Raw genomic sequence first — 14,554 nt, forward strand, 5'->3', positions numbered from 1 at the left:
GCCCTTGCATTTTGGATATGTTATATTATGTTTAAAATGAAGTTTTTAGGAGCTACCGTCGTAGGTTGGGAACTATTGAAATATGTAGAGGGGTACTGGTGATAAGTCCATCTTGATGTGAATTGTTTGTGTTATGACGCATTCATACGATCATATGTTTTATTAAACTGCTTTTCTTTATAACTATGCTCACTAGACTCTTGTAACTTATCCCTTTTTTCTAACCCTAAGTTTGCAGAAGTGGAATTAGCACGGGAGGTCGTCGTTATTAGTATAGTCTGTTGTAATAGTTTAGCTGTCGACATGTATTAAATTGTGGATTAGAATTGTGCTTTATCCGAGTTTTCTTTATAATCCCTGTTTATGATCTTTATGTAAAAATTTGAAAGTTTAAGCTATATTTAACTAAGCTTGAGGCATGTAATGTTGACCATACTGCAGCATTTGATGAGGGCTCGAGTATGGGTTTATATTTTCAGTTATAATGTATGCGCAGGTCGAGTTTTAGTTAATGAAATGGTCGAGTTTTTATATGCTTGTGTGATAATGTATGGGATTATATCAGGATGTACAATAAGTTTGCTATGGGCTCCGACGACCTTAAGTCAATCTGAACCCTAGAGCTGATAGCAGTCTGGTTTCCGAGTCATTACATTTTCTCCATCTAAAAGTGCAAAAACTACATGAAGAGAAATAGAGGATGACAGTTTTTTATATTGTTGCCTTGGTTGTAATGTTTTTGTCTACTATTACATTACATAAAAATTAATAGCAATAGGTTGTTGATACTTAGTAGTAAGAATTGAAGCGTAATGTTATTTTGTAAACAATAGCCTTTAAGACTATTTATCAATGAAAATTAAGCTTCAATGCTAATGTTTACAAAGTTTTTATATTTTTTTCAGCTATGTGTTGATTGAGATTGACAATAAAGAGGACTTAAAACACTGATAAATATTATAACATTAAATAAGAAATTAAACTTGAAAGTATATGAAATGAACAAAGGTTTACATTTCCTAGTATAAGTCAAAATACAATAGACAGTTGTTTCATAATTTCCTTCTGAAGCTATCAAAACACTTCTAAAGCTTAAAAATACATTATTAAAGCTAACAAAATGCTTCTAAAGACAACTTTTACAAAATACATGACTATTCAGTTTATATAAACCTTTCTATATAAAGCCTAAAAACAAAACTAATAAATTTAGATGTCCATTGCAGAAGTACTTCAATGTCCAATAGACAATACTTTAGACACTTCATATTATTTTATCTTTTCCCTTTTCTTGATACAAAAACAGTAGGCATGAAGGTGTGGAAGGAATCATGTGTTCTTATTGGAGATGAAGGTACTTGAGAGTCAACATCTAGCTGCCATTGATGTTGCTCTTGATCCACTAAAAAATTCAATATTTCTTGCTCCAGACATCTAAGACAATTGGATTCAAATGAAGTGTGAATATATTTAAAAATTTGTTTAATATTTACTAACACAAACTTATGAGAAAATGTATATCCTTGCATAAAGATTTCTTGTTGAAGTTCCTATCATTACATCATACCCGGATACAACCTGATTGTATAAGAGTAAGGTATTACAAGTTTATATAATATTTGACGCTAAATTCGTATCAGATAAAAAAATAAATTTATAATATCATTCTTCTTTCCTTTGTAATTATTATTCTATCATGGATATTTGTCTTAACTTGCATTGTGGACTAAATTGTTTCTTTTGGATGTATCCTTAATCTGCCTCTTTTACCCTAATTACATTATCAAAATTTTTATATATAAATAGTTTTATTTCATAATGAAAATGCATAAATACTTTCAAAGTATCAACCGTTTACCTTTGGTGGTCTTTCAGCTGGTGGTTGGTCTTTTCTTGGACATGCTCTTTTATTATGTCCATTTTCTAAATAATATTGGTATGTCATCTGCATTCCAGCCTTACTCAAACTTCTTTGAGTTGTGTTTTCCTCTTCAAATCTTTCCTTTTTTTCTATTTTTTTATGTCTCCCAGGCATTTTCTTATACTTAGATAGAAGAGTAAAAGCTCCATCAACAATTGGCCACATACTTTTTTCATTCAAAGGTTCTATGCCATATTGTTATATAGACAAGTAATTTCTCTTATTGAAATAGGGATTTACATATTTTTCAACCTCATGTTTCATGTAAAATATACATGAAAGAGCATGAGAGCAAGATATTCCTGAAAGGTCCCATTGCCTGCATGAGCATGATTGCTTATCTAACCATACAACATATTCCTCCTCACCAATAGCAACTTTAAATATATTACTCACTGCAGGCTTAACAATGCAAAACCTACACTTCAATTTTAACTCCTCAATTTTGCTTTTAATCCTAGGGCATTTAATGTCTTCAGACTTTTTCATAAACTCTATCTTCTTGTACATTCTTTTCATCAAACATGTCTTTATCTCATTTAACATAGATATAATAGATTTTGTTCTAGCCTTAAGTATGTAAGAATTAAAAGTCTCAACTAGGTTAAATGTCACAACATCGCATTTTATCAATGTATTGATAAAAACTTTACAAAATACCTTTGGTTCTTATTTCATGAAATTATCATGTGCTTGTTCTGAACTCCCTTTTTCTTCAATGAGCTTGTTGAATGAAAAAAAAAATCAGTTGTATTTACTGCCTTCCAGAAAATAGACTTTAATTATTGCCCTCTATGTATCTTTTTCCAGTTGGTATAAATATGCCTTGCATAATTCCTATGTTCTGTCTGTGAAACCAACTCTTTAATATATTTTGCAAGTCCCTGTCATAGAAAAAGACAGGATAAATATTTAAGTATCCACTTATAATAAATAAAGTTAAATTTTATACAAAAATAGCAGCTAAAAGAAAGTACCTTTTGCTAGTCACTGATTAACGTCAATCTAAAATCATTTACCACATTGATGTCTTCAAATAACCTTTTTAAAAGTCATTTCTAACTAATATTTTTATGTTTATTTTATTAATAAAATAAATTAATATATATTTTTATTAGTCATTTTACATGAACAGTAATCATTAGATATAATTTACCTAACACCTAAAATACAACAGTAATCATTATATATAATTTACCAAACATCTAAAATACAACAGTTACAATCAGTTACAAGTTATAATCAACTATCCGCTATCAACCGTATCAAATGAAATAGAGCCTTAAATTATAATTAGTTTAACATAATGATTAAATTATATTTTGATCTTATTAAATATAAATGTTGTGTTAGTGAATATTTTATCGTGAATATTTTATCTCTAAATGTAAATATTGTTTTAGCCCTTAAAGATGTAAATATTAGGTTTGTAATTAACTGTAACTATAATAAACTTAACTAACTAACTTGTTTAGTATGAATTGGAAGAGAATATCACATAAACTAGGATTATCTTACTTACATTATACGATTAAAAATAAATTGTTAATCGAATAAATTTAATTATTTAGCTCAAGTGAAATTGATATCATCCTTGGTGCTTTGTTTTTATTGCTTTTTAGGTGTGTAATATAATTGTTTGTCTAAAATCACATTAGTAAATTATTTTCTTCTTGATTTAATTTGATACTCTAAATAATGATAGAATTATATAAAATTTTTATAATTATTATCCAATCCTCATAATATTGAAAATTCGACCCATCATTCGATCAACCTCTTGCACTTAAAAAATAGTCTATATGAATTAGATTGGAATTAAATGTTTTAATTAATTTTAATTTTTAAATATATTAATCAAATAGAATATTTTATTTACCATACTTTTGATTAGATTTGAAAATATAAAAGGTAATACTTTAAAAAGAAAATTATTTGTTTTTTCTTTGTGTAAAATATACAAAAACAAGAATCAAAAAAATCAAGAGTCTAGATGGAAGAGAAAATCATTCATATCGCATCAGCTGAACTATGAGTTTCATCCTGCTTATATAGCAAAGTTTAGGACAGTGGAGTTGTTACAGTTGTTATGACAGTTCAACAAGCGGTTACACAGCTAAACTAAATTTCTCGCCATTTGTTATTGGCTTCCTATGACATCGTTTTACATAAATGAAATGTTGTGTTTTGCTTCTTCTTCTTTTTCGACGTAGGCTGATTGATTACATGGACAGCATCAATCATGCATGCATAAACAGTCTCCTCTTGCTATGATGCTAACATCCTCTCCCCACCCTCCACCCCCTTACCTCAAGTTGGAGCTGGTGAAGGAGACAACAAGCTCAGCTTGGAAATGAAAAACTTAAAGAGAGGACAACCCAAGCATTTTGTAAAAACTATCGGCCAGTTGGAGCTTAGAGGATAAATGCATAAGTTTGATGAATCCCTTGACAAGTTGATCACGAACAATATAGAAATCTATCTCAATATGTTTTTTATGTTTATAGAATAAAAGATTAGCAGCATGTGAAGTGTTGTCTTGTTATCGTAGTGAGATAGAAGTGACCATAGGGACCTAAAATTCCTTAAGCAGATAAGATAGCTATTGTAGTTCTGCAATGGTGGATGTCATGCTTCAATACTCGGTCTCAGCAGAAAATTTACTAATAGTGTCTTGTTTCTTGAATTTTTCAAGAGATTAACAAGCTGCAATAAAAACGCAATACCTTGTTATAAACTTCATAGAGACTGGGCCTTACTGTGCACAAGACCCAGTCTGAGTCACAGTAGACTATCATTATGAATGTTGCTATGAGCAGAAAAGAAAAGCCCACAATCCAAATATCCATTTACATTGTGCAATACAAGTATGGCAACATTCCAACAATTTGACGTGGTCATTGCATGAGGTCCTGTAAGATTGAGATATAGCAGGGGACCTATGAGACGACGATATGTTTTTAGATCTTCTAATAAAGCAATGTCATCCTCAGTGAATTCAGTTTCGCATGGCAATGAAAGCTTTAAGAAACAAAGGATGGTCATAGACGTGGTTGTTAAAATCAGATCAAGCCAGCTCGGTTGGACTGATTTAACTGAATATATATATATATATATATATATATATATATATATATATATATATATATATATATATATATTCAATAAGAACTGATCCCATGACCTCACACTCAACAAATTTACTTAACCGGTTGAATAAATTCATTTCACTATGATTTCTTTCCACTTAAAATATATATCGCTTGGTGTGCTTTATTAAATTACATTAATATAAAATTGATCAAGCATAATTTAACCATGTCTTTAATATATTATTTACTATTTATTTACACATTTTTCTATCTTAAATTGTGTTTTTGTTATGGTTTTGTAGAAAATGAAGAAATTGAAAAGTTGGAGAAAAAGTGCAGAAAATGACAGCAAAAGTGATTGGACCAGTGATTTGCCCAAATCACTCGCAGAAACTGTCCAGATCACTAGCAGAGATAGCACAGACTTGCAGAAAGTGATTGGACCAGTGATTTGCCCAAATCACTGCCCCGATCACAATGACAGCAGAAAATACAGCAGAGCGGGAAATTGTTCAGGAAACCGAATTTTGAGTTTTCAGAAGTCCAAATCTAACTCAATCACTACCAAAACAATTCCAAGAGCCACGAAAGAGTTTCTCACTTAAGGAATTCCAGTTGCAATTAAATTCAACATCAAAAGAGGAATCACAAGCCAAATTAAAAAGGGATTTCAAAACCCTAGAAGGATGGAATTCTTCAGCTATAAAAGAGCAACCTCCAAACCAGCAAGGGGGATCTTCTGATCAGCTACTCAGCATCTTCTCACCTCGCCAAAAACTCTGCCGCCTCTTTTCTTCTTTCTTTTCTTTTCTTTTCATCTTTTTGTGTATTTAGTCCACCATGAGTGGCTAAATTCCTTCTTTTCTAGTTGAAGTTGGTGAATTTCAGATTTTTGTGATGAATTGGAAGATTTAAATCTCCATTGTTAAACTTCTATTTATTTTCAATATTTATGCAATTTAAGCTTTCCATAATTATTACTTTGCTTTTAGAATCAATAAGGGCCCATTGCTTTTAAATTGCTTAAGTAATATTGTTTGAATGATTTAGGTCCGTAATTGCTTAGGTTGTTCAAATACACGTTTAATCAAATTGCATAATCTAAACTTGACCACGCGGTTGGCAAGGATAGAATTAGGTTTCTCTAAATCTTAATGCAGTTGACAGTTGTTCGATGCCAAAGGCCCCAAGGACGTTCCTTGGCAACTTGTTAACTAGTGTTTGATTAGCGAACGTTTCCTAATCAAACTAGAACTAAGGAGGAATTTGGATTGTGAGAAGCGTCTTCCACATCCTAAACTAATTTATTGGAATAAATAGGAGTGTTAAAAAAAATCAATGATCAATTCTAAACAATCTGAAAAAGATCCATACTTCAACTAGAAGCTTTTCTCTTATTGATTTACTCATCTTTAAATTATTGATTTCTTTTACTATTTAGTTTTAATTCATCAAATCAAACCCCCCTCTTTTATTTACTTGTTATTTACTTGACCTAGTCATTATTAGAAAAATCATTGGTGTCAATTCTCTGTGGTTCGACCCTATTGCCATTATCTACAAGTTTATTGTTGATTGTTTAATAGGTTTATTTTTGAAGGCTTCGACAACCGCTTATCAAAAATTGGCGCCGTTGCCGGGGAATTGATCTAACTAACGTATTTTCCCTTTATGACCAGGTCTGGCCGTAAAGACACTCTTCTTTACGATCCGGAGATTGAGAAAACCGCCAAGAGCTGAAGGAAGCAAGCAAATTTGAGGAACCAAGCCTCAAAACCATCTTCATCAACAACTCCACCTCACAAACCACCTACTGCCCCTGCTGAAGAAATTTCTGCACCAGCAGAAACTTCCATCACCGCACCTACTACTACTAAATTGGCACCAGAAACTGAACTTCTGGTTATGGCAGAAAATCCAGCAATGGCAGCACCACCTGCTGCACATGTAGAAGCTGAAATACAAGCTGGAAACGTGCCCATCCAAGCACCTCAGCCACGGGAAAGAACTCTCGGAGAGTTAGCTGAACCAGCAGGAGATCAAGCACCCTTATGCATTGAATATCCCCTATTGACAGCACCATTCGAGCTAAAGACAGGTCTAATTCATCTCCTTTCCAAATTCAGAGGCCTAGAAAATGAAGATCCTTACAAGCATTTGAAGGCATTCCACGTTGTGTGCTCAACCATGAGACCCCAAGGTATTCCAGAAGAAGATATCAAACTTAGAGCCTTCCCTTTTTCCCTTGAAGACTATGCCAAAGAGTGGCTATTCTACTTGCCACCTGGGTCCATCACATCATGGGCTGATATGGTAAGAGCATTCTTGAGAAAATTCTTCCCAACCTCAAAAGCCATAGGCATCCGTCGAGAGATAAGTGGCATAAAGCAAAAGCACTCTGAAGGCTTGTATGAGTACTGGGAGAGGTTTAAAAAGTTGTGCACAAGCTGCCATCGGCATGATATTTCTGACCAATCTCTCATTGAGTACTTCTATGGAGGATTGCTACCCTCAGAAAGAAAATTTATTGACGCAGCCTGTGGAGGAACAATTGAAAAAAAATCACCTCGAGAGATGAGGGACTTAATTTCCTCCATGGCTGCAGCTTCTCAACAATTTGGAGACCAAGAGCTGCCATCAAGGAATGTAAATGAGGTGATTACATCCACTTTAGCATCCCAAATTTCTGAACTCACCAATGCTGTCCGTAGCCTTGTTGTGGGTCAAACCCAACAAGTCCAGCAGATTCAGCAGCCCAAGACATGTGGAATATGTGCCAACAACCACCCAACTGATCTATGTTCTTCCCTTCAAGAGGAGGACCAGCAAGTCAATGCTGTTGGAGGTTTCAATGGGCAAAGAAGGTATGATCCCTATGCAAATACTTATAATCCAGGTTGGAGGGACCATCCAAATTTCAGTTATGCAAGGGGAAATCAATATCCAAGCTACCAGCAAAGGAATCAAGCTCAAGCTGCACCTCAGAACTCCAATGCACCTCTTGAAGAGATTGTGAAGAATTTAGCAAATACGATGCAAAATCTTGAGAAACAAGTGAGCCAAATGGCCACTACAATGAGCAAATATGAGTCCCAAGGGAAGCTACCCTCCCAAACTGAGATAAATCCAAGGCAAAATGCTAGTGCCATCACATTGAGGAGTGGAAAAGAGTTGCAAGACAATAGGGCTGAAAAATCACAAAAACAGGCCATGAAAGAAATTCTGCCAGAAAGTGATCAGGGTAGTCGATTTGCCCAAATCACTGACCCGATCGCTAGGTAGACTGAGCTGCCCAGCAGTGATTTGCCTAAATCACCATAGAAGGCAGAAAGTGATCTGCCCAAATCAACAGACCAGGCAGAATCCAGTCAAAGGCAGAAACAGCAACCTATGGAGAAATTCAAGGTACCTCCTCCCTTCCCAAAGAGATTTGCAAGGTCCCAAAAAGAGAAAGAGGAAAAAGAGATATTGGAGACACTTCGCAAAGTGGAAATCAACATATCCCTACTTGATGCTGTAAAGCAAATTCCAAGGTATGCCAAGTTTCTCAAAGAGCTATGCACCAACCGAAGAAAACTTGCTGAACGTGAAAAGGTAAGTGTGGGGGAGTGTGTTTCAGCTGTCATCCAAAGGAAACTTCCAGTCAAATGCAAGGATAGAGGGATGTTTACAGTTTCATGCAAGATAGGCAATGTGGGAATAAAGAAGGCCATGTGTGACCTTGGAGCTTCAATTAATGTCATGCCCCTTTCTATTTTTAACTTGTTGAATGCAGGTACACTCAAGGGCACCAGCATCATAATCCAATTGGCTGACCGATCCATTGTCTACCCTAAAGGAGTGCTTGAAGATGTGTTAGTGCAAGTGGACCAACTAGTCTTCCCAGCTGATTTTTATGTCATTGACATGGAGGAAGATAAGAGCAACACCACCTCTGATATCTTACTTGGGAGACCATTCTTGAGCACAGCAAGAACAAAAATTGATGTGCATGATGGCACATTGACCATGGAGTTTGAAGGGGAAATTATAAAATTTAATGTTTATGATGCCATGAAATTCCCCAATGATGTTTCTCATGTTTATGGCCTTGATATAATTGATGATTTAAGTCAAGAAATTTTTTATTTTGATCAAGAAAACTTACTTTATGAAGGTCTTTGCAGGAGAGAAGAAATGGACAGCAACACCAAGACAGACCAGATGGAGTACTGTTCACAGCTGGTTACAGGTGATTTGCCCAGCGATCTGCCCAAATCACCCAGACAATCTGCCCAAATCAGTGAGCAGACAAACTTAACAGAAAGTGATTTGACCAGTGATTTGCCCAAATCACTGGGCAAATCAGACAGCAAGCAGACAGAAAACCAGCAGACAGAGAAAGCACCAGATCTGAAACCCTTGCCTAGCCACCTCAAATATGCCTACTTGGGGGCTAGAAATACACTTCCAGTAATTATTTCCAACCAGCTCAGCCAAAAAGAAGAGGAAAAGCTCCTGGATGTGTTGAGGAAGCACAAGAAGGCAATTGGGTGGACATTGGAGGACATAAAGGGTATCTCACCCTCAACATGCATGCATCGGATACTTATGGAGGATGAGTGCAAACCTGTTCGTGAGGCACAAAGAAGGCTGAATCCACCAATGATGGAGGTTGTGAAGAAGGAGATAGTGAAGCTCCTAGACATTGGGGTAATCTACCCCATTTCTGACAGTAAGTGGGTGAGTCCCGTCCATGTGGTACCAAAGAAGACCGGGATTACCATTGTCCCTAATTCTGAAGGAGAGCTAGTACCCACTCGTGTGCAAAATGGGTGGAGAGTTTGCATGGACTACAGGAAGCTCAACACAGTCACAAGGAAGGACCATTTTCCCTTGCCCTTCATAGATCAAATGCTTGAGAGACTTGCTGGAAAAAGTCATTACTGCCTCCTCGATGGATATTCGGGATTTTATCAAATCCCTGTTGCAGCTGAAGATCAAGAGAAGACCACTTTCACTTGCCCATTTGGCACCTTCGCATTTAGGAGGATGCCCTTCGGTCTTTGCAATGCACCAGCCACTTTCCAAAGGTGCATGATGAGCATTTTTTCTGACTATGTGGAGAAAATCATTGAAGTCTTCATGGATGACTTTACGGTGTATGGCAACTCATTCCATGAATGCCTAGCCAACTTGGAGAAGATACTTCAAAGGTGTTTAGAGACAAACTTGGTTCTCAACTATGAGAAGTGCCACTTCATGGTCAGCCATGGCTTAATCTTAGGCCATATTGTTTCAGCAAAAGGGATTGAGGTGGACAAAGCCAAAATTGACACCATAAAAAATCTGCCCTACCCAACCAGCATTAGGGAGATTAGATCATTTCTTGGACATGCTGGTTTTTATAGGAGGTTCATCAAGGATTTTTCCAAAATAACTCAGCCTTTGTGCAGGTTGTTACAGCAGGAGGTACCATTCAACTTTGATGGCAGCTGCAAAACAGCTTTTGATTTGATCAAATCACTGCTGATTTCTGCCCCAGTCATCCAGCCACCTGATTGGACTCTTCCATTTGAGATCATGTGTGAGGCTAGCAACTTTGCTGTAGGTGCAGTATTGGGACAACGTAAAGGTAACTCTCCTCATGTTATTCACTATGCTTCACGCACCCTAGATGCTGCACAATGCAATTATTCAACCACGGAAAAAGAATTGCTGGCTGTTGTGTTTGCATTGGAGAAGTTTTGGTCCTATCTACTTGGGACAAAGGTGATTATATACTCAGATCATGCTGCACTAAGATATTTAATCAAGAAAAAGGAGTCCAAACCTAGGCTGGTGCGATGGATATTGCTGTTGTAAGAATTTGACTTGGAAATTCGCGACAAGAAAGGAAAGGAGAACCTTGTGGCTGATCACCTCAGCAGAATTTTGACCGAGATGGAGACATGCCCCATCAATGAGACCTTCCCTGATGAGCACCTCTTTGCTGTCCAAGAAGAGGAACCATGGTATGCTGATATTGTTAATTACCTTGCCATAGGTGATTTGCCCACTGATTTGCCCAAACATATGAGAGACAAGATCAAGAAAGAGGCAAGGTATTATGTGTGGGATGAGCCTTACCTATGGAAGCATTGTGCAGACCAAGTCATAAGGAGATGCATCCCAAACCATGAGATCACTTCTGTCCTAACTTTCTGCCACTCTTACAGCTGTGGAGGTCACTTTGGGCCACGCAAGACAGCCTTGAAAGTTCTTGAAAGTGGGTTATTTTGGCCTAACATATTTAGAGATGCTTATTTATTTTGTAGGTCATGCGCAAGATGCCAACAAACAGGAAACCTTGGCAATAGAAGTGAAATGCCACAAGCCCCCATCATGGTGTGTGAAATCTTTGACATATGGGGCATTGACTTCATGGGACCATTCCCACCTTCCTTTGGCAATACCTACATACTTCTTGCTGTAGATTATGTGTCCAAGTGGATTGAGGCCAAAGCAACAAGGGCTGATGATGCAAAAACAGTGTGTAATTTTGTAAAATCCCACATTTTCTCAAGATTTGGACTGCCCAAGGCCATAATCAGTGACCGAGGCACCCATTTTTGCAACAAGGTGGTAGAAACTCTCCTAAAGAAGCACCATGTCATCCATAAAACCTCTACCGCCTATCATCCTCAAACAAATGGGCTGGCTGAAGTGTCAAATAGGGAGATCAAGTCAATCTTGGAGAAAACGGTCTGCCCAAATCGCAAGGACTGGAGTGTGCGCCTAAATGATGCCTTATGGGCATATAGAACAGCATATAAAACTCCAATTGAGATGTCTCCATATAGGCTGATTTATGGGAAAGCATGCCATCTACCTGTGGAACTTGAACACAAAGCCTATTGGGCTGTGAAGAGCTGCAATCTTGATGAAAAAGAGGCTGGAGTTCACAGAAAATTGCAAATCCAAGAGCTTGAGGAGATTCGGCGTGATGCATATGAAGCTTCATGGGATTATAAAGCAAGGACCAAAGCCTTCCATGACAAAAACATCTCCAGAAAACACTTCCAGGTTGGTGATAAGGTTTGGCTTTTTGATTCCAGGTTCAAATTATTCCCTGGAAAGCTTCGGTCTAGGTGGATTGGGCCATTGTTGGTTGAGCATGTCTATCCACATGGAGCTGTTGACATACGGAGCCCACAAACAAGCAAAGTTTTCAAAGTTAATGGGCATCGTTTGAAGAGATTCTATGAAGGTTTTACTATTCATGTTGTGGAGGAGGTTCCCTTGGATCCCCCTTCCCAAGACTGCTAAGCAAGACACTGAAGTCCAGCCCAAGACAGAAAACAGGGCGCTACTGGGAGGCAGCCCAGATGTGGTGATTTGCCCAAATCACCGGAGTGATTTGCCCAAATCACTGGGCATATCACCTGACTGTAGAGTAGTATCAAGTGATTGGGGCAGTGATTTGCCCAAATTGACAGGCCACATCGACAGGAACAAAACACGATCAATCAGGCAGTTGCACCAAAGAAGTGATTTGCCCAGGTGATTTGACCAAATTACCGGCCAAATCACCAAGTCAAGCACATCATCAGGAAAGGCGTGAACAGTCATGTGAACAGTACCAGCCAAGCAACAGCAAGGAAGAAAGTGATCGGGGCAGTGATTTGCCCAAATCACTGCTCAAATCACCCTGTCAAGAATCCAAAGAGCCAACATTGAATGATCAGGGCAGTTCACCTACCCAAATCACTTTAAGTATATTTTCTCTTATTTTTTTTACTTTTTACGCAATTTACTGTTTTCATCTCTTCTTCTTCAAGATTTTCTTCTCCAACCACCACTCACCCACCGGTGAACTCAAGACCACCATGGTCCAAATCAAGATGAAGGCCACCGGCGAACCATTCATGTGGAAGAAATTAGGGCTACCGAGACCACCCAGTCCCTCTGACAGTGATGACGAAACATAGGACGCACCACCAGTGCACACTAGCACCGAAACGCCACCGGCTACGGGAACAGCATCAAGACGCACCGACTCACTGGCCGTCCAGACATATCGCCGGCAAAAGAAACGGCCAAGGACGCCGACACCACCTCCACCATCCACATCCCCAATAGCCCCGACAGCAAACCCTGCAGGCGAAACGCCACTAGAAGCCACCACTTCCTCCGGCCACGGAAAGAAACGGCCAAGAACACCGTCACCACCCTCACCGTCACACCCAGAACAAGAAACAGAGACTGCCATTGCCATACATCCCGCAGGACACAAAGAAAGTGGTGCGCCCAGCGATTTGCCCACTGATACGCCCAGCACTATGCCCAGCAATGTGCCAAGCGCTATGCCTAGAAATGTGCCCACTGATGCGCCCAGCGATTTGCCCACTGATACGCCCACTGACTTGCCCGCTGACTTGCCAACTGATGCGCCCAGCGATATGCCGAGTGATTTGCCCAGCGATCTGCCCAGACCAACATGCCCTGATCACATCACTCAGGCCCTGAAATTCAACAAAATTTTTGAGCAGACCGGGATGGCTAAAATATCATCTCTTCCATATCATCCAGGTAAGTACATCCATCATGGCACCCTTCGCGCACTGAGACTCCAGAATCAGGTATGCTCCTTCATTTCTGCTATTGGTTGTAAGAAATTCTTCTTCCTTCGCATGCCCTCATTCCTTGAACTCACATAGGAGTTCTTCACCACATTTTATTTTAACAGACCTGCCATGCACAACCTGCACACACAAAGCAAAGTGGGGGATATTTTTTCCATTGCACCTGCAGGTCCAGTAACACCACGCCACGAGCGTATTTTCAGAAGAAAGAAAGCCAACAATACCACCACCCAACAGCCAGCCTCCATCGCTGCCCTAGCAGATGGGACAACACAGGAAACAGGGCAGGAACCAGCACCAGCACAAGAAGCACCCCCAGCAGCCCCCCAGCAGGATGCCCATCAGCCCCCCAGCAGGATGCCCATCAGCCAACTGAAGACGAAGCCCCCAACCAGACAATAGAGGCTCATCTCACTAGAATTGAGGACCGAATGCAACGGATGGAGCACCTATTGGACCTGCTGGTAGACCATTTTCTGCCCCAGCACCGTGACAGACAGTGATTTGACCAGTGATTTGCCCAAATCACTGGCCAAATCACCCACAGGCCAGGAAATCCCTTTCCCTTTCCTCATTCATTCTTTATATATATATGCTTATACATTGAGGACAATGTTTGCCATAGGTGTGGGGGTATTGTTAGGTTATTTTTGCATTGATTCCATCATCTATTTGTTTATTTTTGTTCCTTTTTGTTTCTTTTTGCATTGTTTTTACCCCTTTTTGCACACACCAGAATTTTTTTTCACACTTCTTGCACACACACACAGAATTTTGTCTTAGCTAATTGCTCTACTCAACATAGATAACAAGGTTAAAAGAGCTTCCTTATCTCATGACCCCATTGATTTGTCACCCCTTTAAGCCTAAATTGAATCATTCACAGTATGTTACCTTCACTTAGGGAGTTTTTTCTCTTGAACTGAATCCTTAAAATT

The 14,554-nt window shown here is 38.4% G+C and overlaps 1 protein-coding gene across 1 annotated transcript; it reads left to right on the forward strand.

Moving 5' to 3' along the window:
- Positions 1–13,313: 13,313 nt before the first annotated feature.
- LOC110607219 (putative uncharacterized protein DDB_G0290521) lies at positions 13,314–14,018 on the forward strand. Its single transcript, XM_021746294.1, has 2 exons — positions 13,314–13,563; positions 13,786–14,018. The coding sequence occupies exons 1-2, from the start codon at positions 13,314–13,316 to the stop codon at positions 14,016–14,018; spliced, it is 483 nt and encodes a 160-aa protein (XP_021601986.1).
- The last annotated feature ends 536 nt before the right edge of the window (positions 14,019–14,554 follow it).

The sequence above is a fragment of the Manihot esculenta genome, chromosome 1, assembly GCF_001659605.2.
Source record: "Manihot esculenta cultivar AM560-2 chromosome 1, M.esculenta_v8, whole genome shotgun sequence".
Taxonomy (NCBI): Eukaryota; Viridiplantae; Streptophyta; class Magnoliopsida; order Malpighiales; family Euphorbiaceae; genus Manihot; species Manihot esculenta.

Excerpts from the sequence above, each read along its gene's own strand:
- LOC110607219 (XM_021746294.1), top strand. The coding sequence starts at position 13,314 with ATGCCCAGCAATGTGCCAAGCGCTATGCCTAGAAATGTGCCCACTGAT. Across the intron at positions 13,564-13,785 it reads ATCTCTTCCATATCATCCAG|GTCCAGTAACACCACGCCAC; the intron begins GTAAGTACATCC and ends TTGCACCTGCAG.